This window comes from Cetorhinus maximus, chromosome 10 (genome assembly GCF_964194155.1).
Source record: "Cetorhinus maximus chromosome 10, sCetMax3.hap1.1, whole genome shotgun sequence".
NCBI classification, from domain to species: Eukaryota; Metazoa; Chordata; class Chondrichthyes; order Lamniformes; family Cetorhinidae; genus Cetorhinus; species Cetorhinus maximus.
The window spans coordinates 16,084,036-16,111,935 of record NC_135888.1 but is presented as its reverse complement, the minus strand read 5'-3'; the positions used below and the strand labels follow the sequence as shown (position 1 = coordinate 16,111,935).

Sequence of the window (27,900 nt, the reverse complement as noted above, 5' to 3'; positions counted from 1 at the left end):
CTATTTTCCATGTTTAATGTTATACAGATGATTCCCATTAAAAGTCTTAGGTGTTTATGCATTCACATACGTTATCACATCAGCATTTCTGCAGCTTTCTCCTCCTTTTTCTTATTTAAAGCTCAAAATCCCACACTCTGCGGCAGCGCCCCTCAACACCCCAGCTCAAGTAGGCCCACTCCTCAGCCAAGGCTAGGTTGTATAGAAAGTAGGAGCTCAATCTCCTCCTTCCATTGTTACAACCGCAGACAATGTTATTCGCTGAGCAAACAAAATCCCAGAGGGAAACTTGTCTTACTGATCATAACCATTTTTTTTGGTATTTTGGAAACAAGGGGAAAACTACTCATTCCAGAAGCAAAGTCCAAGTAACACCTTTAGGATTTTAAAATTAGAGGATTTATTAACAAGAAGGAAAAAACTCAAGCACATGAGATTAAAATTACACAGTTAAACAGTCTTAACAAAACATTTCCCCCCAATAAAACTACTTGGTCAAAACACACAAACCACTTGGCAACAGCTCCCTAACAGATTTTTAACCACAAAAATCCAATAATATCACACAACACAAAAACAGCTGCTACTTTAATAAAATATACCACATGACTTCTCACTCTCTTCCACTCTGCTGTAGAAAAAAATTAAAGGAAGTTCAGGAACAGGCTGCTCTCTGAAAACAAAGACTTCTTTGGCTTGAAACTGAATGGCTGCTTCAAGTTCACAACTTTTCTCAGCACAGAGCTGGACTCAGGACATCTCCCCCACGCAGCCAACACAACCCAACTTAACATCTTTCCTTAAATATTCTTTTCCCCATTGATCTTAGACTCCATTGTTCTAAGCACCTCTTTGAACTCAATTTTTCCAAAATATAAAAATCCTTCATGTCTTTCCTATTGCCTCCACTTTCGGGTAAAATAAAATTTAATAATCTTCCCTTATTTACTTATGAAACCTTTATAAGTTTAAAAGTCCCTTGTCACTTCCAAACTCCCTTTGAAACTTAACAGCTCAAAAGTCAAGTTCCTACTTACCTTAAAAAGCAAATTTCAAACCCAACCTATTTACTCGTACATTAAACACCACAGCCTCTCATTATAAATGCATGCATCTATCAACTTTACCTTTCATCTCTCTGCTCCCACAGACAAACTGTCTTTACTAACCTTCCCCCAGTTTAATCTCCCTCACACACACACACACACGCGCTCACACACAACACACAGCCTTCTTCACAGAATGCCACCATATTCCCAAAAATATGTATTTTTAAATCCATCTTCACACTATTTAATGTTCACTATTTAGGTTCATGCGCGAGTTATGTATAGAAGCTCGTTGTTGTCAGCGGAGTTCCACACAGCATGTGCTTTCAGCTTCAGGATATGAGCATGGACAGCAATGGAAAAACAATGAGCTGAAGACTGTATTTTGGAGCAACAGCCTAGAATCATACAGCACAAAAGGCGGCCATTAGGTCCATCATGTCTGTGTCAGCTCTTTGAAGGAGAGATAATTAGTCCCACTCCCTAGAGCCCTGCAAATTTCTCCTTTTCAAGTATATATCCAATTCCTTTTGCCTAACAATATACCAGTGAAATGTGTGTAACAGATGCCACATTTTGCCATTATTTCTTGAAAACCGAAGGTCATAAAATAATATAATCAGGATCTGAATATCAAGACTATGATAAAGAAATACTTAAAAATTTCATTTAACAACTGAATCGCGAATTCTTCATGATTTGAATTTGACACTGCATTTGCACTGACCAAGAATGATTTTTCTTACGCATCCTGTAAAGTGCATGATATTAAGGGCTTAAATCCACCCATAATGCCACAAATTGCAGAAACTGAGAACTGATGAGTTTCCAACACAACCAATTATAATTGAGGAATGTACAAAACCAGCAAGAAACTGTAACTTTTCAATATACTTCCTGATCATTTGCTAGGCTAGGTTTAATGTAGTCCATCCGAGAAAGAGTTGAAGCAAACCAATCTGATTCATTTTGTCAGGCAAGTCTGGACTGGTATTCAATTTCTGTTATAGAATATTTTTCTCAAAAGCAAAAATCCAGTTCTAATTTGAGAAAAACAAGACTTAACCCCTTGACTGGTCATACACTTGGAATACATTTCCCTACTGCAGTTTATCAGCATCTAAAGTAACAGCTTCAGGCATTGCATGCAACGTGATCCAAATACCACATGTCACAAACTTGCTCAAATGCTATAAAATGCAGACGGTCAAGCTCTTATTTTTCTTGCCATGCAAGAAAAAATTAATTGTAGTCTCCTGCAAAATAGACTACAAAGTATTAGGCATTAACCCAGATGAGTAAATTAAACTTAGATGTTAGAGTGATTTTAATTTTCTGCTAACTGAATTGCAATTCATTGAGTTCATACCACATTTCATGGCCTGGCCTTTATGGTCAGCAGCGAAGCAAGGGTGCTCGGCACTGATCTTGCAGAAAGCTGCCCACAATGATCTAGCGAGCTCTGTGGCATGGTGCTCCCCTTTCCTAATGGCAGTTTAAATCTGGCGCTAAGTCAAGGGGATGTCTTGGCCTGCAGCAGCAGTGGTGTCAATGAGAAGGTAGGCAACTAATCGTATACACAGCAAACCAGGAAGTTAAAGGCACTTCATTTCCTTCACTTGGAATCTATGTTTTCAGATAGTGAAATAAATTATGATAGGATTAAAATATAGATTGAAAAAAAATCGTTAAAAACAAGAACTTTATGTTTTAAACATGTGGATTTTAAAAAATCAATATTGAGTAATTTGACATTCCACAGGGTCAATGAAGGTGTTCAGCAGTATTTATAAAATTAGCACTCAATGAATAGCAATTCAGTTAGTAATTACACCTCATTTAACAAGATGTGACTTTTTCAAGGGTTTTATAGCAAGATTAACAGTGTAAGGGTGGAGGTTCCCATCAAATCAACTGATTTCCATTGATTGCAGTCAGCAGTGCCTCAACAGCGCACCCTCTGGGGAAGTGTATAATCATGGGCAGTAACTTCTGGATTTCCGTGTTTTTCTGCGCATCTGCGGACTCCAGAAGTTACTGTCAGTTTCAGTGGAGTAAATGACGGTGAATGCTGACAATTTCACTGTCATTACCAATGCAAAATCCTGGTCAATATGATAATGGATTGTGAACTAAAATACAATGTTGCACACTAAATATGAACTCGACCCCCACCCCACCCTCAACCCAAGTACAATCATGTTCTCACCTGATTTTCACATGCATGCACTTACTTCCCAGTAGGAGTGATAGCAGTCATGGATGGAACCACCAGCTGATTTTTTTTTCCCTCTGCTTAATGAATTAATCTAAATTAGAAACTGTGTAATAAGTTTTTCAGTCTGGGTTACAAAAAAAAAACTTTCCCTCCCACCCACCCCACCACTCCATCTTATTAATTTGGGAAGTTGTTTTCCCCACGTCCTACCAGGCACCTTTCCCCAACAGCCAGGATGCTGTCTGCTGGTAATTGTCTTAGTTGAGTGCAATAGGGTCACTCTTCTCTCTGCTTCTGTCTCACTTACCAAATAAACCCATGTAAAAAGTCAAAAGCTCACCATAAATAAAACATTGGGACAGGAGGAGAAAGCAAGGAAGATTCCACATTCCAGAATACATATGCTCGAAAAGTCTGAAAGGTTATCTGATGGACAGAAGCTTATCTTTGCCTGCATGTTTATCCTATTCCATCATTCTGGCTTGAGCTGTCAGAAGAAATTTTCATCATGTATCAAAACAAACAGGCTGACATTGCCACTGCTTTTAACTGAGGCCTAAAGTTAGCGCATTCCCTTCACACTTGTATTATATCATTTTGACAAGTCAGTTTAAAATAGATGAAACTATATTTCATGAATAGTAAAGCTAATGCAACAACCAACACCACTGGTCTCAAGCAGACCCCTCAGCAATTTGCTGAAGATCACTTCAGTCAGCACCTCAACAACACAATGTCTGAAGGCAGTTATTAACATCATAAACTCTAATTCTTTCCCTGAACTTCAAAATTGTAGAACAGCTTACTATTCTGCATACTCCCATCTTCCTATGATCTACACCAAAAGCAAAATACTGTAGATGCTGGAAATCTGAAACAAAAACAAAAAATGCTGGAAATACTCAGCAGGTCAGGCAGCATCAGTGGAGTGAAAGAAAGTTAATGTTTTAAGTTGAGATGATCTTTCTTCAGAAATGATGAAAATTCTGATAAAAGGTCATCTTGACCTGAAACATTAACTCTGTTTCTCTCCACAGATGCTGCCTGACCTACTGAGTATTTCCAGCATTTTTTGCTTTTATTCCTATGACCTACAGCTGGGCTACTACTCATTCAGCATGGAGACCATATTTGTTCTTTGCAAGTCTCCGCTTAGTCCATTTGTTTCTGGTCATATCTGCTGCTTTGCAGCTGTTGATACTGCCCCCTGCTGCCTATGGGATGATTTACCATCCCCAGCCCCTCATTCACCTGTTCTCATGCTTTGAAATGTTATGAATACTATCTAGAATGTGCAATGTGTCAATCCCTTTTGCTGATGGATCGAGGGCTGGAATTTCACGTTTGTTCTCTCGGCAAGTTTGAATATGTCTGTTAAATCAAAATGAGCAATGCTGTTGTTTAAATTGAAAGTTTATGAATGTTTAATATAAATCTCAAGCCAAAGCTTTAACTAATGATCTAACAGGGAGAAACTGTCTATCAAGAATATATCCAGTCTCCTCAATATCAATGGCCACTGCAGCACATGGCCAATCAGCATGAGGAAAACCTCTGAGGTAGACTAAGGACACACGGCCAGACAGCGGCACAGATATATCTGCATGCAGACACACAGACACTAGAAAGAAGAATCCACTGTTGAGTTACTGGCTGAGGAGACAAACAATGGCATGTAAACTCTCTGCTCAATTATTGAATGAAACGCAAACACTAAAATAGACACAGGTATGGAGACACATGGACATAGGTACGCAAATGAAGAAGCATAGATGCAGCACAGAGAAAGACCAGAAGCTAATATCACAAATTCACAAACTTTTCCACATTTTGGATGCAAAATATGCACAACTGGTATTGTTAATATGTACATGAGGTTGCATTGCGATGGGTCCAAGGAGGTGATGCTCAAGTAAGCTTCAGATGTTGGTCCTTGACCAAAAGTTATAGATTTTTAAAAGCCAAGCTCTCCAGTGTGCAAATACAAATTCCTTCGCCCCACATTCTTTACGATTGTTTTCAACCAAGACTCATTGCACTATTGGCCTAAGGCCTTTATCCTGGCTTCTCAATGACAATGACTTTTCTTTGTAGCTTTGCTCTTATTTCACAAACATGTTGCCAAGACAAATCCCCTCTTTGCCTAATTACTTCTCTCAATTCTGTGAAAAGCGTCCTTCAAATTTACTTTTTCAATCAACTCCACTAATTTCCCTCCAACTCAGGTGTTATCCCCTCTTTTCCCCTCCAGGTGTGAAGCACCTCAGATGTTTTACTAGGTTCAGATGCAATTATAAAATCAAAGCTATGCTGTTGAAAATGAAAATAGTGTGCTGGCTGGGATGAACTGAGATGGGTCTTCCCAGCTTTAGCTAATCCATCAAGTATACAGTGGTGCTGCAGCTCGGTGCAAGAGACCTACACACTTCACTCTGAAACCAAGACGCAAGGTGCAATGAAGAACAAGGACTCAGATTGTCTCTCTCTCCAGAAAGCCTGAAGCAACGGCCAGCCACTTCTTCACAGCCAACAGCCTTTATACCTGCAGCAAAAATTCCAAAGTACTTCACTTGGGTGTTACCAAAAATATTTTCACACTGAGCCACATAATGGAGGTATCAGAACAAGCTTAGTCAAAGAGGGGAGAGGTAGGTTTTGAGGAGCATCTTAAAAGAAAAAAGGGTAGTGATACGGAGAGGTTTAGGGAGAGAGTTCCAGAGGGTAGGGCTAGGCAGCTAATAGAAAGGGAGCCATTCAACCTACTCCCAGACATTTGCCAACAATGGTCTATAATACACACAGGTTAGTGGGTGGGGTGGGCGGGGTGGTAAGTAGGGAGCTACGAGTTGAAGAAGCCTGCTTCTGGCAGGAAAAAGAGTTGAGTTTTTTTTTTATATGAGGCAACTCAATTTTCCTTTCTTTTTCTCTGTCCTAGCGAGCTGTGCACTATTCCTGGCCAAGATTGCACTCAGGTAACTTGTTTACAGACCTCTGCCAATGTCAGTCAGTAATCAGCTGTACAATGGTGCAAAGAGTGCTGGAGAAACTTGCTGTCTGATTTTCATTTATGTGGCAGGGAAGCAACTAATCTCTGGACAGTGCCCAGGTTAGATTGGGGAATAACTGGGCAGAGAACTACACATCTGACCCTCAGGAATTTGCTTTTTCCTTTTTGTGCACATGAATTCTGTACTTTTCTCTTTGTTTCTCTTTGAGTAGCTGACACTGTCTTTTAGAAATTAGGATGGAGAGTCCAGAGGAGAACCTGAATATTTGTATCCCACACATGAGAAGTTTGATAAATACTTGCTAACTACAGTGCATCCAAATGATGTCGAGACCGTTAAAAACGATATAAAATAGCAGAGATGCACAGGGATTCCTGTTGTTCCTGCAGTAAAAATCAAATTAACAGTTTATTTTTACAAGTTTCTTTCAGCGTTTGTGAATTCCCAGAGATATGCAGTATATCTTGCAACTATTCTGATCACAAATGTCCTTCCAGCAATGTGTGCATTGCTAATGGAGGAAACAAGCTATTGCCGTGGTTCTCTGCCTCCTGGACAAAAAAATTAATTCCATTATGTAGAAAAGTAAAAACTCATGCTTCAGCTGCATTGCTCTGTAAATCTGAAAACTGATCACTGACATCAATTTCATCTGCAATTACTTCTGCAGCTACCAAGAGCTCCAATGACCCAAAGGTCATTTACAGAGTGCTCTGTGTTTAAACTCTATTCTTGCACTATTTCGTATCTTTGGACAAAAGTCGGTGTCACTATTACTTAGTTACAATTTTTAAAACTTGTTTTGTTTTCATTCTAATACATCACAGGCAATACAATACTGCTCTTTTTGCATTTGCTGCACTTTGATTTGCCTCCCTTCACTCCATAGAAAGAGTTAAAATATACAGATAAAGGCCATGTCACCCATTGCTTTCTCCAATGGTTACTTCCACTTCACTTGCCTCCCTGCCACACAGTCATGTTTCTCAAATCCTGATCTCTTCAGAACAGCAACTAAATGTGTTCTGGACTCATTTATAATGACACAATTCTTATACCCTTTGAGTGGAAAAAGTTCTACCCAGCTTTGCTTTTTAACTCCTAACTTTCCAAAATTGAACGTGTTCCTGGGATTTGAGCTACTTGGCACAATGAACAATTTGTCTAGGATAGTTCTGTCAATTTTCTGCACCACTGCCCCATCCAAGTCGATCTGCTTCCAAACCTGCACCAATGCATGTCAAGTACAAAGCTGCCCAATGCAAGGTCAGTCAAACAGGAAAGAAGCAGAAACTAACCTAATACAACAAGCAGACAGTCATATAGTTCCCTTTAAAAGATCAATCACAGGTTTCAGAAGCATCTCAGTTTCAAGAAACTAACTACCTTAACGGCCAACAGATGTCATGAAAATAGAAGGTGCTTTTCAGCAAATGTCTTCTTAGTATTAACAGAGAAAATATAAAACTGCCCAATTGTTGCATACATTTTTTTATTCATTCATGAGGTGTGGGCGTCGTTGCTGAGGCCAGCATTTATTGCCCATCCCTAATTGCCCTTGAGGTGGTGGTGGTGAGCTGCCTTCTTGAACCGCTGCAGTCCATGTGGTCTAGGTACACTCACAGTGCCGTTAGGGAGTGAGTTCCAGGATTTTGATCCAGTAACAGTGAAGGAATGGCAATATATTTCCAAGTCAGGATGGCGTGCGGCTTGGAGGAAAACTTCCAGGTGGTGGTGTTCCCATGTGTCTGTTGCCTTTGTCCTTCTAAATGGTAGTGGTTGTGGGTTTGGAAGGTGCTGTCTATGGAGGCTTGGTAAGTTCCTGCAGTGCACCTTGTAGATGATACACACTGCTGCCACTATGTGTCGGTGGTGGAGGGAGTGATTATTTGTGGAGGGGTGCCAATAAGCTGGCTGTTTTATCTTGGATGGGGTCAAGCTTCTTGAGTGTTGTTGGAGCTGCACTCATCCAGGCAAGTGGGGAGTATTCCATCACACTCCTGACTTGTGCCTTGTAGATGGTGGACAGGCTTTGAAGAGGTGAGTTACTCGCCGCAGCATTCCTAGCCTCTGACCTGCTCTTGTAGCCACAGTATTAATATAGCTAGTCTAGTTCAGTTTCTGGTCAATGGTAACCCCCCGGATTTTGATAGTGGGGGACCAGCGGTGGTAATGCCATTGAATATCAAGGGGCAATGGTTAGATTATCTATTGTTGGAGATGGTCATTGTCTGGCACTTGTGTGGCACAACTGTTACTTGCCATTTGTCAGCCCAAGCGTGAATAAGGTCCAGGTCTTGCTGCATTTGGACATGGACTGCTTCAGTGTCTGAGGAGTCGCAAATGGTGCTGAACATTGTGCAATTATCAGCGAACTTCTGACCTTATGATGGAAGGAAGGTCATTGATGAAGCAGCTGAAGATAGTTGAGTCTAGGACACTAATCTGAGGAACTCCTGCAGTGATGTCCTGGAACTGAGATGATTGACCTCCAAAAGCCACAAACATCTTCCTTTGTGCTAGGTATGACTCCAACCAGCGGAGAGTTTTCCCCTGCTTCCCATTGACTCCAGTTTTGCTAGGGCGCTTTGATGCCACACTCGGTCAAATGCTGCCTTGATGTCAAGGGCAGCTATTCTCACCTCACCTCTGGAGTTCAGCTCTTTTGCCCATGTTTGAACCAAAGCTGTAATGAGGTCAGGAGCTGAATGGCCCAGGCAGAACCCAGTCTGAGTGACAGTAAGGAGGTTATTGCTAAGCAAGTGCCGCTTTACAGCATTGTTGATGACTCCTTCTGTCATTTTACTGACGATGGAGAGTAGACTGATGGGGCAGTAATTGGTCCAGTTAAATTTGTCCTGCTTTTTGTCTACAGGACATACCTGGGCAATTTTACACATTGCTGGATAGATGCCAGTGTTGTAGCTGTACTGGAATAGCTTGGCTAGGGGTGTGGCAAGCTCTGGAGCACAAGTCTTCAGTGCTATTGCCGGAATGTTGTCAGCATCCATAGCCTTTGCAGTATTCAGTGCCTTCAGCAGTTTCTTGATATCATGTGGAGTGAATTGAATTGGCTGAAGACTGGCACTTGTGATGCTGGGGATCTCCGGAGGAGGCTGAAATGGATCATCCACTCAGCATTCTGGCTGAAGATTTTTGTGAGTGCTTCAGCCTTATCTTATACATGGCACAATATCAGGATTGTTAAGAATCCTGCAGGATCAAATGAATGTTTGAGACGTGCATATTACTTATTTAGAAAGTAGTTGATCTCCCGTGGTGCTGTTTACAGATTCATACTGATTCACACTGTTGGTGCTCAGGCCTGTGAGAATGCGACATCAGGGATGAGGTAGTATCTTGGCAGCTATGTCCCTTTTTTGAGCGTGAAGCCATGACCAAGACTTCGTTGGGAAGGGAACTGTCAAAATGGGGGGTTTCCTGTTTGAGGTAAACTTTCTTTCTGGTAGGTAATTGTTGTGGAATGCTGATTGATGAGAAAACCAATTAGAAAGCACAAAAATAGACATGGCCAGAATTTCATGTCCTGCAGAGGGGCACATGCCTGACCCAAACAGGCGTAAAATCGCGTGAGATGACATCAGGAAAGCGTCCTGACATCACTGCACACTCTTGCGATATTTCACTCAGTGGGTGCGCGTGGCAGTCGGAAGAGCATCTGCCGACAATTAAGCAGGCAATTAGGCTCATTAACGGCCCAATTGTAAGCAAATTTTTATGGCCTGGCCGACCTTACAGTTGGTGGATGGGCCAATTGGCCAGGCAGCCTTTACATTTTTGATGAAACCTTATCTGAGGGCGGGATGAAATCTCCATAAGGATATAAAATAAAAAGAAATATCTGGGGGCAGCATTTTTATGAGATATGCTCTTGTTACTCACAATAAGAGGTGTGTTGGAAGAATTAATTGAACCTTATGGTTCAAGCTGGTTTATTTTCAAGACAACTCCTCAGTGCTACTGACTTCCAAGTCACTTCCACACAGTGTTCCAGTTGTATCTTTTTATTCTTTTTAGATGGGATAATCAATGCCCATCACCTGTTTAACTAGCAATTGTCTCTAACAGGGTGATTGCCATGCAGTGTGATTATTTATACATTGTCAGATTCCCCTCTTTTCTTTTTAAATTAAAATTTTGAAAAAAACAAAGAACATTTTTTAAAATAAACAGAAAGAAATAATGTCACGTATTTCCACATCTATATAGTTCTCATATTTCCTTTACCAACAAATATAAAACAAAAAAAGTTTTTTTCTCATTGTATAACATAAGACACCCCTCCTCTAATACTTTTAATAATTTCTTAGAACAGGCACTTCTTTTTATAAAACAGTCTGATAGTTGGTGACTTGTGTCTCTTCTCTCTAACATATATTTTATGCTGGCTAGGTCTATTCTTAGCCTTTTTTCAGTGACACCCTTCGTGGAATGAACATTGTCCCAAAGAGTCCAGTTGTCAATATAACATTCTATGGGCAAACTATTCTCACATTGCCCCTTATATAATATTTCTGTCAGTATATTGGATAAGTAAACCCCTATATCTAATGCTTCTACCAAGGCCAGCATTTCAGCAGCTAAGGTGCTTTTCACTACCCTTTTTATTTTCTTGGCCAATCAAGCCAGCAGGCAACATTTATCATTCTTTCCCACCAAGAATGTGATAAACCCTGCTGTGCTTGAGTACCCATCTGGAAGATTGGCATGTGAAGCATTGCTAAAAATAACCAATCTCATATCTTCTGGATCACCCAAGGCTGGAAACTTGAGCACACATCTCTCAGAATTTAATTTTTAAAGTATTTTATTTACTCTCAGAACTTGCTCAACTGTAGCATGTTTCATCATGGTGCTCAGCTCCACACATCATAACTAGTGTCAGGCCTAGTCTGAGTGCACAACAAGTTCAACTGCCCAATCAAACTTCTCAACTGTTCTGTTTCTTCCTTGGTAGCAGGATCCTCTTTTTGTGAGGCTCTAACCCGAGTTATTGGGATATAATTAACATTTTCAAGATAAGATTGTTGATTCAATGCGACTCCTAACTTGCTCTGCTTAATGTCTAAACCTATGTATTTAAAGGCCCCTGAAGCCTGACTTCCAACCTGGCATTCCTTCTTTATCTTCTCGATTACCCATTGTTCAAATTCTACAGAGCCTCCCCACAGGAAATCATCAACATGCATGATAAAAATTCCAGCTAGTTTCTCCTTATGGTACCAGTAGGACATCGTAGGGTCTGCCTTTAACTAAATGCAGGACAGGACAGGACAGACCTCACAGAAAAATACAATATTCTTGATGCATCATTCAACCCATAAACACGCTTGTTCAATTTCCATAGCTTTCCTTCTACATCCCCGGCTTCTTTGGGTGGTTTCAAAAAAAATTTCCTTTGAAACTTCGCCCCCTGTAAAAATGCAGCCTTTATATCAATCGATTTGCACTCCCGCGAATAGGATGCCAAAATAGTTTCAAAAATCTTCAAATTCACTTTCCCCGCAGTAGGTGAGTCCACTCTGACATCCTGATCTCCTAGTCTCTCTTCAAAGTCTCGCTTTGGCCTTACACGTGCCATCTGGCAGTGCCTTTTCTGTACAGATCCTTCTGTGAGATAAAGCTGGCTGTCCTATATACCCCAAATTCCTTCCAACTTTCTAACTCATTCCGTTTGGCTTCCTTTATCAGCTTATTTTCCAATTTATTAGCAGCTACTAGAATCTCTCAGTCATAAGGACTTCTACTTCTATTGAGATTGATAGCTTGCTCTCTAGTCCTCCTTGTTAAGCTGCGGCCTCTACTCACATTCCTCTCCCTTTCTGGACCGCTACTATATAATTCTCCCATGCGAGCAGAACCCAGTTCGCAAGTCTGTGATTTTTTTCCAGGGTCACGACCGCTTTCTGGTCCACTGTCAGAACTCATACTGCACTTTCTGGGTTTCCACATCTTTACCTCAGCTTGCCAATCGATAGGTCTCGTCTCCTGTCCTTCATCCTGCACATTTAGCCAATGTTTGTATTTACCAGTGACCTTTCCTGCTCTCCCTATGATAGTGGCATCCCTCCACACACTGGTCCCTTCTGGCATGTATGTTACCTTTGTTCCTACTTGGGTAATTGCCCTTTTGGACGAATAGCGTTATCCTGTACCTCAGTGTTCCTTTGTCCATAGTCAATCAACCCTGTATCTGCCGTAGTCTGCTCCTCATAACTAGCCAGTGTGTGTGTGTGTGTGTGTGTGTGTGTGTGTGTGTGTCTGTGTATGTGTGTATGTGAAGTGCATGGTGCCTCCTCATGTTCTATGTCCTGATCAGAACCTGTAAAGGTATAGTCAGTATCAATTAACTGGGAAGAATGTGCCCTAACAGTTTGATTGCCGTGTTGCACAATTACTACTTTCCCATCACTCCGTATTACCTTGCCAGGTCCTTTCCACTCTTTCTGGCCTTCTCTTTTAAAATATACTATGTTTCCTTGTCTAAACTGTATTCCTGATAGTCTTATGCGGTGCCATAGGGCTCGCCGAATTTTCTCAGAAACCTCAGCTCTAATGAAAGTTTTTCTGCCCGCATGCAAAGCGTTCAGATGAGTAGAAAAGGTGGAGCTAATGCTAGTCCCTTCTAGAGCAGGGGAAGCGTCCAATAACACCAACGGCAACTTCGGATTTCTTCCGTACACCAACTGGTATGGACGGTATCCCCCAGCCATTTGCAGAGAGTTGTTTGCGTGAACCGCCCATGCTAGTGCCGTGTGCAATTTACAATCTGGTTGATCAGCCAATATTTTATGTAACATGTCACCTATTACTGCATGGTTTCTTTCGCAAAGACCATTACTAAATGGGCTCTCAGCTGCAGTGTACTTAACTATGATGTTTAAATTTTTGCACATATCTCGAAATTCATCATTGGCGAATTCCCCTTTATCTATGAGGAACTTTGTTGTTGTTCCTAATCATGTTCCTACCCATTCCTTCATGACCTTATCAACAATGGTCCTTTTGTCTTTACTATGTATCACATTGGATAGGCTAAATCTGGCTGCCATATCTATGAAGTGTAGTAAAAAAATACCCCTATCCTGGTCCCAAACTTTTAAGTCCATTGCCACTGCATCGTTAAACTCCCTGGCTAGTGGCAAGCTCACAACAGTGGTGTCTTGCAATATTTAAGGCAAATTTCACACTGAGCAGTGATTTGTTCAATAAGGTCATCATAACCTTTATCAATCACTCCCGCATCTCGAAGCAGAGTCTTCAGTTTCTGTGGCGCCGGACGTGCAAACTGCCTATGTAATTTCCAAATGATCTTCTTTTTGTCCACTAAATTCCTATTCTCAGCAGTTAACAAAACTTCATGAACTTTTTGATGAGAAATCTCTGACTTCCTTAGTGGCAAACAGAATGGCCTGACCGAGTAAAATGTAGATCCATATTTATTTCAAACACGACTGCTCTATCATTCTTCATATCTAGCGTCATCTGAGCCTTCTTCGTCACAGAGCAACTCAACAATAGTAGTACCTCACTTGAAACCACATCAGTACTGATAAACAGATTGATGCCTGCTATCTTACAAGGAAGGACCACCCTTTTGGGGGATGTTAATGTATTGTCATCCCCAAACCTGAAGCAGGTAGAGCTTTCACGCTCTTGACCTTCTGCCAGTCTGCCTCATCGAGAGACTACAGATAGCAGTCAAGCCAGTCCATGCCACACACCGTAGAAGTGCAACCACAGTCCAGAACTGCATAGTTAAAGGAATCTACCATCAAGATACTCATCACCAGATTCAAATTCTCAGTGATCAATACAATTCCATCTTGGCAGTCACCATAGTCATTTTCAGTTTCAGATGAATCTGTCTCATGGGTCACTTCAAAAGCACGATTCCTTTGCTGTGGGGAGTTTGTCGTGTAATGATTCTAGGAATCACACCGAAAACACCGACTAATCATTCCCCATGCATGTTTTGGGTTTAAACGCCTACGGTCCTAGACACGCCTTTTTGTCCCGACTCTCAAATTGGCTAGGGTTACAACAATTTTCAGACCTCTTGTCACTAACCCCATCTTTGTATTGGAATCTTCGTCTAATATTTGGTCGACCTCGAAATTCAGCCACCAGTGAATCCTCCAACCTGTGTTTCACAGCATAGTTGTTCGCATTTGCTAAGAAAATGGCAGGGAACGTGGAAGGTGTTTCCCCAGAAATCTTTTCAGGGCAGCAGCCATTTGATCTAGGCGAGGTTCTTTCTCTGAACCCCTGTTAGTGCTAAAAGACTATCAATGTGAGCAATGCAAGCGCAGTCCAGTAATTTAACTGCCAATACCGATTCCAGAATTTCAAGTTCAAATCTCTGTAGTCTCCTGTACCATTTATCAAAATCCATGATATATTCTCATGGACTGCAAATCTGATTTCCTAAACCTATCAAAGATCATCCAAGCTTCATGCACTTCCAATAACTCATCCTTTTTGTAATACTTATCCAAAAATTGTAACAGAAGGTTCAATCCCTCTTCATGATCCAAATCATCCACTCTCCACCTTACTCCTTATCTTACTTTTGGCTGGCAATGATAACGCCAAAGCAATACCTTGCTTCTTCCGGGGTATGGAAGTAACCCGGGCTCACATTTCAACGTCAGCTTTTCATTGCTGATAAGGTTCAGAGTCAGAAAAAATTGATGGATAGTCAAAACTTGAGATTTTGCACCATCCTTCCTCCAATCCGTAACTTAACATGTCAGCAATAGTACACTTCTTTCCCCTGAGGATTGAGGCAAAAGTCTTCATGTACAGCTATCAATCAGCAAAGCTTAAAGTTCATCCTCTGTAACCATGTTACTCACAATAAGAGGTTGTGGTGGAAGAATTAATCCAGGCTGGTCTTTTGGTTCAAGCTGGTTTATTTTCAAGACAGCTCCTCAGTGCTACTGACTTCCAAGTCGCTTCCACACAAAGTGCTCCAGCTGTATCTTTTTATTCTATTTAGATAGGATAATCAATGCCCATCACCTATTTAACTAGCAATTGTCTTTAACAAGGTGATTGCCATGCAGTGTGATTATTTATACATTGACAGCTCTCAGGTGCTTGACTGTGCCGCATGGACATTTTTTGCAGCATTCGTGTGCTTTTTTTTATTAATTGGAGGTCTGCAGCTCTCTGCCTTCAGGGAGCTCAGAGGAGGTGTCAGCTATGGCTCAGTTCATAGCACCCTCGCCTTTGAATCAGAGGGTTGTGGGTTCATGTCCCACTCCCGGAAACCAAGAACTGTGATTGTACTCGAAAGAATCTGTGACTGTTGATAACTTGAAAGAGTTTCAGGGAGCTCAGTGGAAGCGCTCATCAGCACCCACTGGCGCCCGCCCTCACCGGCAGTGCTGAGCCTTTCTCTGGGCATGTTTCATGCTGGCTCTCCGTTAATTGGCCAGCTAGCATGAAATCGTGGTCAGGGGACCGTTTCCCATCCATACCCGGGCATGCTAATCGCGTGCACCTAATGAGCGCAAAATTTAGGCCATAATTTTTTTTTAATAAAGTTCTCCCTGGGGAGAAAGGTGGAAATAACCTCCCCTTTTTTATATATATATATATATATATTTTTTAAATATATATATATATATAGGAGAGGAGGGAGAGGGGTAGAGGACAGGGAGGCACAGGAGGAAAAGGGGAAAGCCTAGGTGGGTGTCTCTGGGTTTAGGCCATAATTTAGGTCCTGGACTTGACTGATGTGTATTCTGCCCCAGTGGAAAATGCACATGTGGATGTACTTAGTTGTAGTAAGTCGCAGTCCAGGCTCAAACACAAAGAATGATCACAAGAGTGAGGTTCTGAAGGGTTCCAGTACTCAGCAATCAACAATGTGCCCAGAAAAATTGTTGGGGGCGGGGAGCAGGGAAACCACAGGAGAGTGCATAATTTGGTTTTAAATTATTGAGTGAACAGGTGGCACGGTGGCGCAGTGATCAGCGCCGCTGCCTCACAGCTCCAGGGAACTGGGTTCGATCCTGACCTCCGGTGTCTGTCTGCGTGGAGTTTGCACGTTCTCTCCGTGTCCGTGTGGGTTTCCACCGGGTGCTCCGGTTTCCTCCCACTGTCCAAAGACGTGCTGGTTAGGTGGATTGGCTACGGTTAATTTGTGTCGTGTGCGTGTGTGTGCTCTGTGATGGACTGGCGTCCCATCCTAGGTGTACCCCGCCTAGCGCCCACTGCCTGTCGGGATAGGCTCAGACTCCCCACGACCCTGAATTGGATGAAAGTTCTGGAAATGTGAGTGAGTGAATGATTATTGAGTGAGCTTTACCTCCATCAGTAAAGTTAAATTATCAGATTAAATCCGACAACCAACTGCTTAGACAGAAAGGCTTACACACAATAAAAAAAGTAAATACATGTTTGCATCATGTCTAGCGTAGCAGAGGGAGTGGGATCTCACCATAAAGCAGCCAGTTCTGGGAGAGTTTCAGGCTACGATGGCTGCTATATTGTAACTGAGTGCTGCACTTATTAAGTGAAAGACTGGTGCGCAAAAGATCTCTGCCTTTAGCACGGGCGAAATAGCTTCAAACCTAATGATCGCCTTTCAGGCAGAACACAGCAGCTGCAGGACGGAGTGACTGGAATTCTAACAGAGCTCTGTTGTCCCCACAAAGACACTCCATCCGTAATATAATACTAACCATTAGTGCTAGAAAGGAGATGCAGCAATTGCTGCAGCTATATCTACCATAGGAACAGGCAGTCATTTAACCTTTTCAGCCTAAGAAACAAATGCATGAAATCGACAAACTCACAGGCATCATTTTTCCATTTGCTTCTATACAGCCAATAAACAAAAGACAGCTACCAGAAGAGCAAGCAATTAAATTGTTCAAAAAATCTCAAACTACTTTCAGTAATGAAGTTGATTGCTCACCACACTCTATAGCTTACAGCTCCTGTCCTTCAACGAGAAATTTAGTATAACATTTTTAAATACATCCCCGGCTTTTGACTATAATTCTCTGAAGCTACTACAAAATCTATCTATTGTTACAATTTCTGTCCAGACTCCAGCACAACTCATATGTAAAGGTCTGCTCAACACCAGACTATGACGGCACCTTCCAATGACAGTATGACAGTACCTCTACCACCTAGAAGGACAAGGGCAGCAGGTGCATAACAATACCACCACCTGCAAGTTCCCCTCCAAGGCACACACCATCCTGACTTGGAACTCTATTGCCGTTTCTTCACTGTCACTGCGTCAAAATCCTGGAACTCCTGTCCTAATAGCATTGTGGGTTTATCTACACCACATGGTCTGCAGCAGTTCAAGAGGGTGGCTCACCACCACCTTCTCGAGCAATAATTACTGGCCTTGCCAGAAATGCCCACATCCTGTGAAAGAATAAAATAAGGCCAGACAGCCCAACTTTCCCACTCTCTGCATCCAGTTCCAGGCTCCGTTGCCAGACCCTGACACAATTTCACAGGGTTGGCATTCACTTTTCCACAATTGGTGTTTCTACTACAAATCCCACAGGGCATGAGAGAGAGAACAAACTGAAAATCCCACAATGATTGACAGACTCCTGTTATGGAATCCTAAAATTTAGGGTTGCTTAACACTCTAGTTCTGACAAGTTGCTCAGAGAGGCAGCTGATGATTTTCTATGTGCTGAATTTTCAATAAGGAGGAGCTTTGCAGAGGTTTGGAAATTCTACATGCACAGAGAAAAAATACAAGTATCAGCCACACTGGACCACCTAGAGATTTAGTGCAGAATGACATTATTAATTAGCTGCTAGTGAAGGCGGAGGAAGGCTCAAGTAGTGAAGAAAAGGTCAGATTACTCAGAATTTCATCCATTTCCTCAGAAAGTCTCCTCTGTGCACCATCCCTGGCTGAGAGGCCAACCTCAAAACTTGCTTTCATGCCCCCATCAGTACCATTTACTTAGACATTTGTGAAAGCAGGCCAAGTATCCTTTTCTTCAGGCCTTCCTCTTCAATCTTTCTACTGCGCTACAGCTGAGATTTGAAGCCCACAGTGCTTGGGGAATTGCAGACACAAATTTAGGTTAAAACACTCTGGCACAACATTCGACATGCTGTGACACCATGAATTCAGCATTATTTACAAAACTAGTAGATCTCCTGTGGAATTGCTCACATTGAGTCAGACAATACATGGTTGTATAACAAAACTATTAAGCAATACGAAAAACAATGTACTAAATTATTAATAGATCTCCCACTGAGCTGCTTCCAGGAGCAAGATACAGAGGGAACATGTGGGAGGTAGCTCAGGTCACACTGGTAGGCAAGATGTATGGAAAAAGTAGGTGGAATTTTAAAAGTAATGTGAACTCCTACATATAAACTGAAAATACTTATGTTTTTTTAAAAACGGGCAATAACAGCAAATTATCTTATTTTCTCCTTGCTGTTTGTGGGACCTTGCTGCCTGAAAATTGGCCACTGTATTTCAGTACAATTTACAGCTGGCAAACATCACAATGCCAACCAATCAAATTAGTTAAACTGCTTTCTCTTACTCTTTTGACTCACCTTATTTGTTCCATACAATTAAAACAAATACGTGTTAAGTACTCCACCAGAAACAATTAGCCATTGCTCCTTAGAAAATGCATCCAAGGTTTTTTCCCCCTCCCAAAGACCTCTTGCAGAGGTCTGAGTGTTAATTCTGCTCCATTTCTAGAACTTGTATTGTGCACATGAGCCTTCACTGAATGAAGAGGCTGATTCACGGAGTGTACAACTTGCACCACTATGTACATGTCTCAGTTATTCTGCTGAAACTACAGCTCCCTAATTGCAGCTGCAGGAGTACTGTTGCTTTTTTAGGTGATGAGTTTAACTAGGGATCAACATTGCAACAGTGACTACACTTCAAAAATACTGCATTAGTGGTGAAGCACTTTGGGACTGAGCGAGTTTGTAGAATGAGTTATATAAATTCTTCCTTAATTCTGGAGACCAGCCAAAAGCAACGCGACATTCTGAATGCAAATCAATTTTTGTAATCATGCTAGACTGCCCAACAATTAAGTTCAAACATTCTATCAGTTATTACACAGTGTATGCATGAGAACCCTGGCGCTTAGCAATGCAATACAGAACAATTTTATCTGGGCTAGTTGCTCAACAATTGCCCCAGAGTTTTTCCCTCTCTGTGTACAGTTCTGGCATTTTTGTTGATGTGATGTCTCTGATATAGTTTGTTTATTCACCCATTCTCTCACTCTACATCATCCTTTTTGTACTATTCTGCATGCCCCTCCCAAAGTACCTTTTACTGTTGCAATGGATTTCTGTGCCTTACCTCTAATGAAGTCCAGCATACTGAGAAAGACAGCAGCCAATGTGAACCAGGTCAAAGATGGGTATGGAGATCAGGGGCCGACAGGATGTCATGGAGTTGGTACGACACTCAGAGAAGGAAGAGAAAAGGGAGTGGAGCAGAGCCTGGGGTGGATGGAAGATGGACGAGAGGCATGGGTAGATGTAATAAGAAGAGTGGAAAGGAGTGAGTCATCTAATGCCTAGTAGGGCTCGTGGAAAAGTGTGTGAGCTTGTATCACTCTTTTGGACAAAACGTTAAACTAAGGTCCCATCTACCCTTTCAGTGAATGCAAAATATCCCATGCTGTGATTTGAAGAGGAAGGCAGTTCTACTCCGGTGTCATGGCTAATATTTCTCCTTTACCAACATCACAATAACAAATTACCTGGTCATTATCACACTGCTATATGGGGAACCTTGCTGTGCTCAAATTGGCTGGTATGTTTTCTACATTACAACAGTGACTAACACTTCAAAAAATACTTTTTTGGCTGTAAGGCACTTTGTGACATACTGAGGTTGTAAAAGGCACTATATAAGTGCAAGTTTTTCCTTCATACGGAGTGTTCAAAGAGAGAAGAAATTGGGGCTGTTTAAATTAAACCTCCTCCTGCCCGTAACATTATCATAATGGCCTCTACCAGGTCAACCCTCAGTCTTCTCTTTTGTAGTGAAACGAATCGCAGCCTGTTCATTTTTATTCTGTTTGTGCTGCTGTACAACCTCAAAAAGAGAGGTTTTTTTTGTGTGGTATTACCAAGCTACTTTGAATGGAAAAATTCCTCCTCAGCTGCAAAGATTACATGGAAAACAGAACAATCCCTATTTTTGTGAGAGAAATCCACCATTCTAGACAGCTATAGTATCAATCTGTAGGAATCTCATCAACATTAAGAATTTCTGGAATCCATTTCCATATTAATCTATGCTATTGTTAGTTTTGCTCCAGTGAATCTGAAAAAAATTTTTTAAACACTTGAACACAGTGAAATGGGTTGCTGTTGCCCTTTAAATGTTAATTTACACGAGGGAATCATCACGTGATAAATGAAGTATCAATTCTGTAGGCAGCCAGATTATCATTGACGCCTCCAGAGTAAATAATAACTGTGCAATGCTCTAAACCCATGCAGTTGCTGAATTCAACAATTATGGGAAGGGTTTCAATTGAAGATGCAAACCAAGCCAACCTGTTCATCGTGGAGAAGAAGTTAAATATCAGGGGGCATATGTTCAAAATTATGTAAAAAGGGAGAACTTAAAGGAAAAAAAAGTAATAAATCGAAGCTTTTCATTTAACAGACAAAATACACGGTAGAACAAGTGGGCAGGATAAATGGGTTCGAGAGACAATTGAGATGTGTTTCTACAGAGAAGCGAATGATGAACGTAGTGAGAAGGTGGAGTTTGCCTATTAAAAGTTTCCCACGTTTTTCAGAGATGTTCTCTGTAAGATGTCACAATCATTCATGGTTACTTTAATGATGTTAGCACCAAAATTCATTCCTGCACATTTCAGTCTTTCCATAATATATTCTATTCTATTATTTTTTCTTCCAACAGCTACTTCTTTCTTTCCAGTGTGGTGCACTGCCTAGCTTGATTGGCACCACATCCACCACCTTCAACATCCACTCCCTCCACCACCGATGCACAGTGTGTACCATCTACAAGATGCATCGCAGCATCTCACCAAAGCTCCTTCGACATCACCTTCCAAAACCACGACTTCTACCACCCAGAAGGAGAAGGACAGCAGATGCATGGGAACACCACCACCTTCAAGTTCCCCTCCAAGCCACACACCATCCTGGCTTGAAACTATATCGCTGCTCCTTCACTGTTACTGGGTCAAAATCCTGAAACTCCCTCCTTAACAGCACTGTGGGTACCTACACCACAAGGACTGCAGCAGTTCAAGAAGGCAGCTCACCACCTCCTTCTCAAGGGCAATTAAGGATGGGCAATAAATGCCAGCGATGCCCACAACCTGGTAAAGAATAAAAAAATCCCTGGGAATCAGCTGTTTCTATAATTAGGCCATTATCCAATTTCTCACTAGATCTTGGGAGCTGTCTCAATTTGGGCTGCTTTTGGACTCTTTTCCCTTGCTAAAGAAGCCAGAATTCTGCCAAGTTAAGAATTTGATATATTGAAAATAATGGGGGCAAAGTGATGAAGCACCAATACACTGTGCCTCTCAACTTGCACGTATGATAAACCTTATTAAACCACTCAAGTCTAGTATGTTTGAGATGAGATGAATAGATATGTACAAAAATATTCTCAGCCTAAACGTCCTCCAGCAATCTCTCCCCCATTTCACTTTAGTGAAAAAACAGTTCAACAGGATATTTTCTGTGAGATATTGCTGGTCAATAACAGACCTATGGAAGAAAAGGAGGAATCTTTCCTGTTACATTTACTTTGATAGTCAAGCAGAGCCACTGCAACCATGATTCAGTTGCAAATAAAATGCAGAGATCTGCATTCAGAAATAAGGATGAAAAATCAGAGAAAGCTAACACACAGCAAAAACACAGCTCAGCACAGGTGGAGGAAGAGAGAGTGCAAATTCTGTTCTGTTTTCCAAATCTATAATTTTCAAACATGCTTGGAATGTGTGAAACACTTTACTCCTCTACAGATCCTGCACCTGTGCCCCTTCCCAATGCGCCACAGAAATAAATTTGTCCTTCAATTTCTTGACTGGCCTCCAAAATATAGCACAGCAATCAATAAACCAATCAGCACTCAATAAATAATCTGGAAAACTCCACCAGAGACTAACTCCTCATTTTTTTTCACCACCGGGTCAAATAAGTTGATAGGCAAAGGGACAACGGGGAGCTAGCTTCCTTCACATGGATTTGTTATTAGGGAGCTGGGCAGCAGCACTGGCTCCACAGACTGAAAATAAATAGCAGCACTATGCTGTCAAAAATATTTGGACACTTGATCTCTTGAAAGACATATCTTCTGCTTCAAAAAGAAAATACCAGTATGGGATCAATAATACATGTGAATTCAGAGTTCCCCCTGGCTTCCAGTAACATTCTGAGTACCATGATCTAATAGTGGAACAGGATAACTTTCAGGAGACAAGTGCTAAAGAAATGTTTCCACAACACACATCCACTCCAGACTTAAATGCCAGCATTGAAATGTAGGACATTTGTAAAGTCCAAGGACTTAATTCCATAGGCTTCAAATTGCCAAGTATTAGATATTAATCCACAGGATTAATATTAATATTAAAATTAATATTAATCAATAGATTTTGGAGACTAATGACATCAAGGGATATGGAAATAGCATGGGAAAGTGGCCTTGAGGGAGATAATCAACCATGATCTAAATGAATGGCAGAGCAGGTTTGACAGGCCGAATGGCCTACTCCTGTTCCTATGTTCCAATGATTAACTAATTTTACCATAGACTAGCCCTGCATGTGAAAGCAAATGTGACATCAATCCCAACATGTAATAAGAAACTGTATTCTTTTATAGTGTGGCAATTAGAAGCTGAATGTTATGATTAATCAAATATAAGTCACAGCATTGCACCAGAACACTATAAAAGCGCATTCCGGAACTTTAATTTATTCTCCATCTCTTCTTTTAGATGTCCCAGGTTGAGAGGTTTGTTAAGTAACTATATCTCAGATCTTGCTGCAGAATTGTTGCTAGAGGTACCAAAATGTTAGCTGTACCTCAGTGGCTCCGAGAAATATTTATCAAGCTTATCCTGTGAAGTTCTGACCATGCCAATCACTGAGATTGCAGGTTTGATAGACAGCCTACATTGATTTAACTGATCTCAGCTGAGCAAAAAACAGCTGATTGTAGCAGTATTATTGGATTTTGGAAGGAATGGGGTGGTAAGGGGGAAGTGGACAAGGTTCTTGGCCCCAATTGCTATTCATGACCCTTGAAAGGTCAATCGGTGAATGTCAAGTCAAAACAGGACTGGCTGCAATCATTTCTAACACCCTATTCGCATTGCCCTGGTTCAAACTTAAAGAATATCTGCACGTACAAGGTAGTGGAAGGGAGCAGATGCTAATCTAACCTAACCGAGCCAGAGGAGCAAGGAATTTTTAAAAAGAGAAATGTATTGAAAGAAAGAAGTTGTGGACTGTTGATACCTGTGTTCCTCCATAGACAATGCATGAATCCCACCTGTTGTGTTTCACACACTCTGCGCTGTTTCAGTTTTAAGATCACTACAAACTTCTAAAAGAGCATAAGACACCAGGCTAAACATTGTCTTCCATTTATTTCCCAGTTACCAGCTTTATTTTCTTTCCCATATCTGTATATGCATTGCTTTTGCTGTTTTAGACACCAATTCAATGTGTATGGATGAACTGCACAGCCCTGAGGTGATGTTTTGCTGTAAATTTTTTGAACCAGGTATTTTTTCCACAATGGTCCATTATTTCCATGATATGGGGGAGGAGGTGGGGTCGTGGCATTGCCACTGGACTAGTAATCCAGAGATCCAGGGTAATGCTCTGGGGGCCAGGTTCAAATCCCACCATGGCAAATGGTGAAATTTGAATTCACTAAAAATCTGGAATTAAAAATCTGATGATGACTATGAAACCATTGCCAATTGTCGTAAAAACCCATCTGGTTCACTAATGTCCTTTAGGGAAGAAAATCTGCTGTCCATACCAGGTCTGGCCTACATGTGACTCCAGGTCCACAGCAATGTGGTTGACTCTTAAAAAATGCCTTCTGAACAAGGGCAATTAGGGATGGGTAATAAATGCTGGCCTAGCCAACGACACCCACATCCCATGAACAAATTTTAAAAAAAGCAAGCATCAAAGAACCTGAATTCACGAGGTGCGGGTTTTCCAAACATATTCTATAATACTTGACACCCACACTAATGTATCTTCTGCACTGTCCACTTTTTGGCTGCAGTGGTAGTGTTCTGCTTAAAACTGCCTACACAGCAACCATTCAGATTTCTAGATTCTTCCTTACCTTTTCCATCTATAGCTGACACCTCTTGCAAATGTCTAATTGACCTGTGAGTGCAATGATGAATAACAATTAGAGTGTGCTCAAGCTTGTAGAAAAATGCTGCAGTGTCAAATTAAGCCCACAGACAAACTGTTCAAAATACTTGAGGTTTTTACTAGGAATGTGTAAGTTATATTTTAAGATTAATGTGATGAATTATCAAGTCACTACACAGGCTTTTATATATTAAAGGCCACCACTACGCAATAAATAATACAAGCCCACATCATTAAGTGGCCTCTGAAGACACCTCCCATAATTTTGCTAACAGCGCACCACTTGTCCCCATGCGTTATTTATGGAAATGGGCACAGAGAGGAGCAAAGCAGGTTTTCCTACCATCAACATCTGTTTGGATGTTAGTCAGGCAGAGGACACCCTCTAATATCTGTTGCGCCTGACACAGAATTATCAGGCACTCTAACGGCACAGGCCGACTGCCTGATACTCCTGCAAACCTGAGGAAAGTTAGCCACTGCTTCAGCTCCAAGGTGCCTGTATCCATCCTGACTACCCCATGATCTGGCTGTTGTGGGAAGCTCAGGTTAGGGTGGGCCTGGGTACTAATATGGTTCAGAGATCCACCTATGACCCCTGGTGCATATGTCAGATGAGATTGGCCCCGTGATGCCTTAACTTGTACATGAAGAATGCCTACCTGGGAAAGGTACCAAAAGGCTGCTTCCACGTGAACTCGTAACCTTCATGAAAAGAAGATCTAAAGAGGCCAAAGAGAAATTGACTGCTGTGGTGGTGGTGGTGGTGGTGGTGGGGGGGAACTGAGCTGTATTTTCAGCCTCTTGGGTGGAACCAGAATCTCAGCAGCATTGCACCAGGGGTAACTTGACTTGAATTGGTTAAATTGAGTTATCTGAATGATGACTCCTAATACTCCATGAGCTATGTTTTCTAACAGATTCCAGGGAGTGGGCAGCCTGGATAGACAAGGGGACATTTTGACTTTTCCTTCCTCACTCAAGGCATAATTCATCATGGACACCATTAAGTGACCTCTGAAGACACCTCCCATAATTTTGCTAACAGCGCACCACTTGTCCCCATGCTTTATTTATGGAAATGGGCACAGAGAGGAGCAAAGCAGATTTTCCTTCCATCAACATCTGTTTGGATGTTAGTCAGGCAGAGGACACCCTCAAATATCTGTTGCGCCTGACACCCAAAATGTTGGCCGACACCCAAAATCAGCAAGATTAAATCATGGCCACACTTACCACACTACAGGGAACAGGATGGCACCACAACACAGGAGGTCGACAAGAAAGAGGATCTCCTTCCACAGTCCGTATTCAGTCGTCCCTTCTTCTGTCGACTCAATAATGATGTAAGCGACATTAGCAAGGACCTAGAGAACAAAGTAGTTTTACTAACAGCTAACTTCGGCAACAGCGAAAAGATTTCTCTCTGCACCAAATGATCTTGGATTAAGCAATGGGTCTGTATGAACACATTTAATTCAGCTGCTTAATGCAGTTTGATTTGGATCATTCATTGTTTGGGGGCAATGGGGGAGTTGAGAAAATGGAGATGGAAGAGGAAAGCACTTTGCACTCCAGGTAAATTTTATCAACATCAAGCACCCCCTGGTCAGGTACAGCATGGTCAAGATGCAGTCTAAAACTTGCGATACTCCGCTTTAACACAACACACGAAATCTCACAGCACCCTCCACTGGACCGGAATGATATTTCTATTTCCTGGAAAAACTCATTTTAGGAGTTTCCAGATAACACTCCCAATTTAACAGCAAATTTTGGCCACTTTTTACTGTGGGCCCACAAATACCAGAAACTAGGTCCAGACTACACCAAAATCATTTCAAGTAAGATTGTTCAAGCTGGACAGGGGAAGAGAGACAAAGGTCTATCCTATCATAAGATAAAAGCAAAATACTGAGGATGCTGGAATTTGAAACAAAAACAAAAATAGCTGGAAAAACTCAGCAGGTCTGACAGCATCTGTGGAGAGGAAGACAGAGTTAACGTTTCAAGTCCGTATGACTCTTCATCAGAACTAAAGAGAAATAGAAATGTGGTGAAATATAAGCTGTTTAAGGGGGGTAGCGGGGACAGGCGGAGCTGGATTGAGGGCCAGTGATAGGTGGAGACAAAGAAGAGATTGCCAAAGATGTCATAAACAAAAGGTCAAAGGGGCGTTGACGGTGGTGATATTAGCTAAAGGATGTGCTGATGGTGACATTAAGGGTAGAAAGCAGGATGAGCAAGTGACACATGGCCCTAGTGGGGGTGGGGGGTGGGGGGGGGGGGGGGGGGGGGGGGGGGGGGGAGGGATCGAAAATAGGATAAAACAATGGATGGAAATATATTTTGAAAATAATAATAGAAATAGGTGGGAAAAGAAAAATATATAAAAAATATATAATAATTATTAGAAAAAATGGGATCAAAAAAGGGGGTGAAGATGGAGGAGACAGTTCATGATCTGAAGTTGTTGAACTCAACGTTAAGTCCAGAAGGCTGTAAAGTGCCTAATCGGAAGATGAGGTGCTGTTCCTCCAGTTTGCGTTGAGCTTCACTGGAACATTGCAGCAGGCCAAGGACGGACATGTGGGCACATGAGCAGGGTGGAGTGTTGAAATGGCAAGCAACAGGGAGGTCTGGGTCATGCTTGCGGACAGACCAAAGGTGTTCCGCAAAGCAGTCACCCAGTCTGCGTTTGGTCTCTCCAGTGTAGAGGAAACCGCATTGGGAGCAACGAATGCAGTAGACCAAATTGAGGGAAGTGCAAGTGAAGTGCTGCTTCACTTGAAAGGAGTGTTTGGGCCCTTGGACGGTGAGGAGGGGGGAAGTAAAGGGGCAGGTGTTGCACCTTCTGCGGTTGCATGGGAAGGTGCGGTGGGAGGGGTTTGAGGTTGGAGGAGTGGACCAGGGTGTCCCGGAGGGAAAGGTCCCTACGGAATGCCGACGGGGGGTGAAGGGAAGATGTGTTTGGTGGTGGCATCATGCTGGAGTTGTCGGAAATGGCGGAGGATGATCCTTTGAATCAGAGGCTGGTGGGGTGATAAGTGAGGACAAGGGGGACCCTATCATGGTTCTGGGAGGGAGAGGAAGGTGTGAGGGCAGATGCGCGGGAGATGGGCCGGACACGGTTGAGGGCCTTGTCAACCACGTGGGTGGAAAACCTCAGTTATGGAAGAAGGAAGACACGTCAGAAGAACTGTTTT

At 41.9% G+C, this 27,900-nt stretch overlaps 1 protein-coding gene across 8 annotated transcripts in view; it reads right to left on the bottom strand.

Annotated features, from left to right (window-relative positions):
- Positions 1-27,900, bottom strand: part of gpr107 (G protein-coupled receptor 107) — a 153,196-nt gene that overhangs the window by 70,512 nt on the left and 54,784 nt on the right. For all 8 annotated transcript variants that reach the window (XR_013577735.1, XR_013577737.1, XM_078550052.1 and 5 more), the window contains 2 exons: positions 25,931-26,061; positions 24,660-24,703 (listed from right to left, as the gene is read on the bottom strand). Coding sequence is in view for 6 of the 8 variants with exons in the window: in XM_078550052.1 (XP_078406178.1) it covers positions 24,660-24,703; positions 25,931-26,061 (175 nt within the window). In the remaining 2 variants the exon portion in view is untranslated. The remainder of the gene's footprint in view (positions 1-24,659; positions 24,704-25,930; positions 26,062-27,900) is intronic.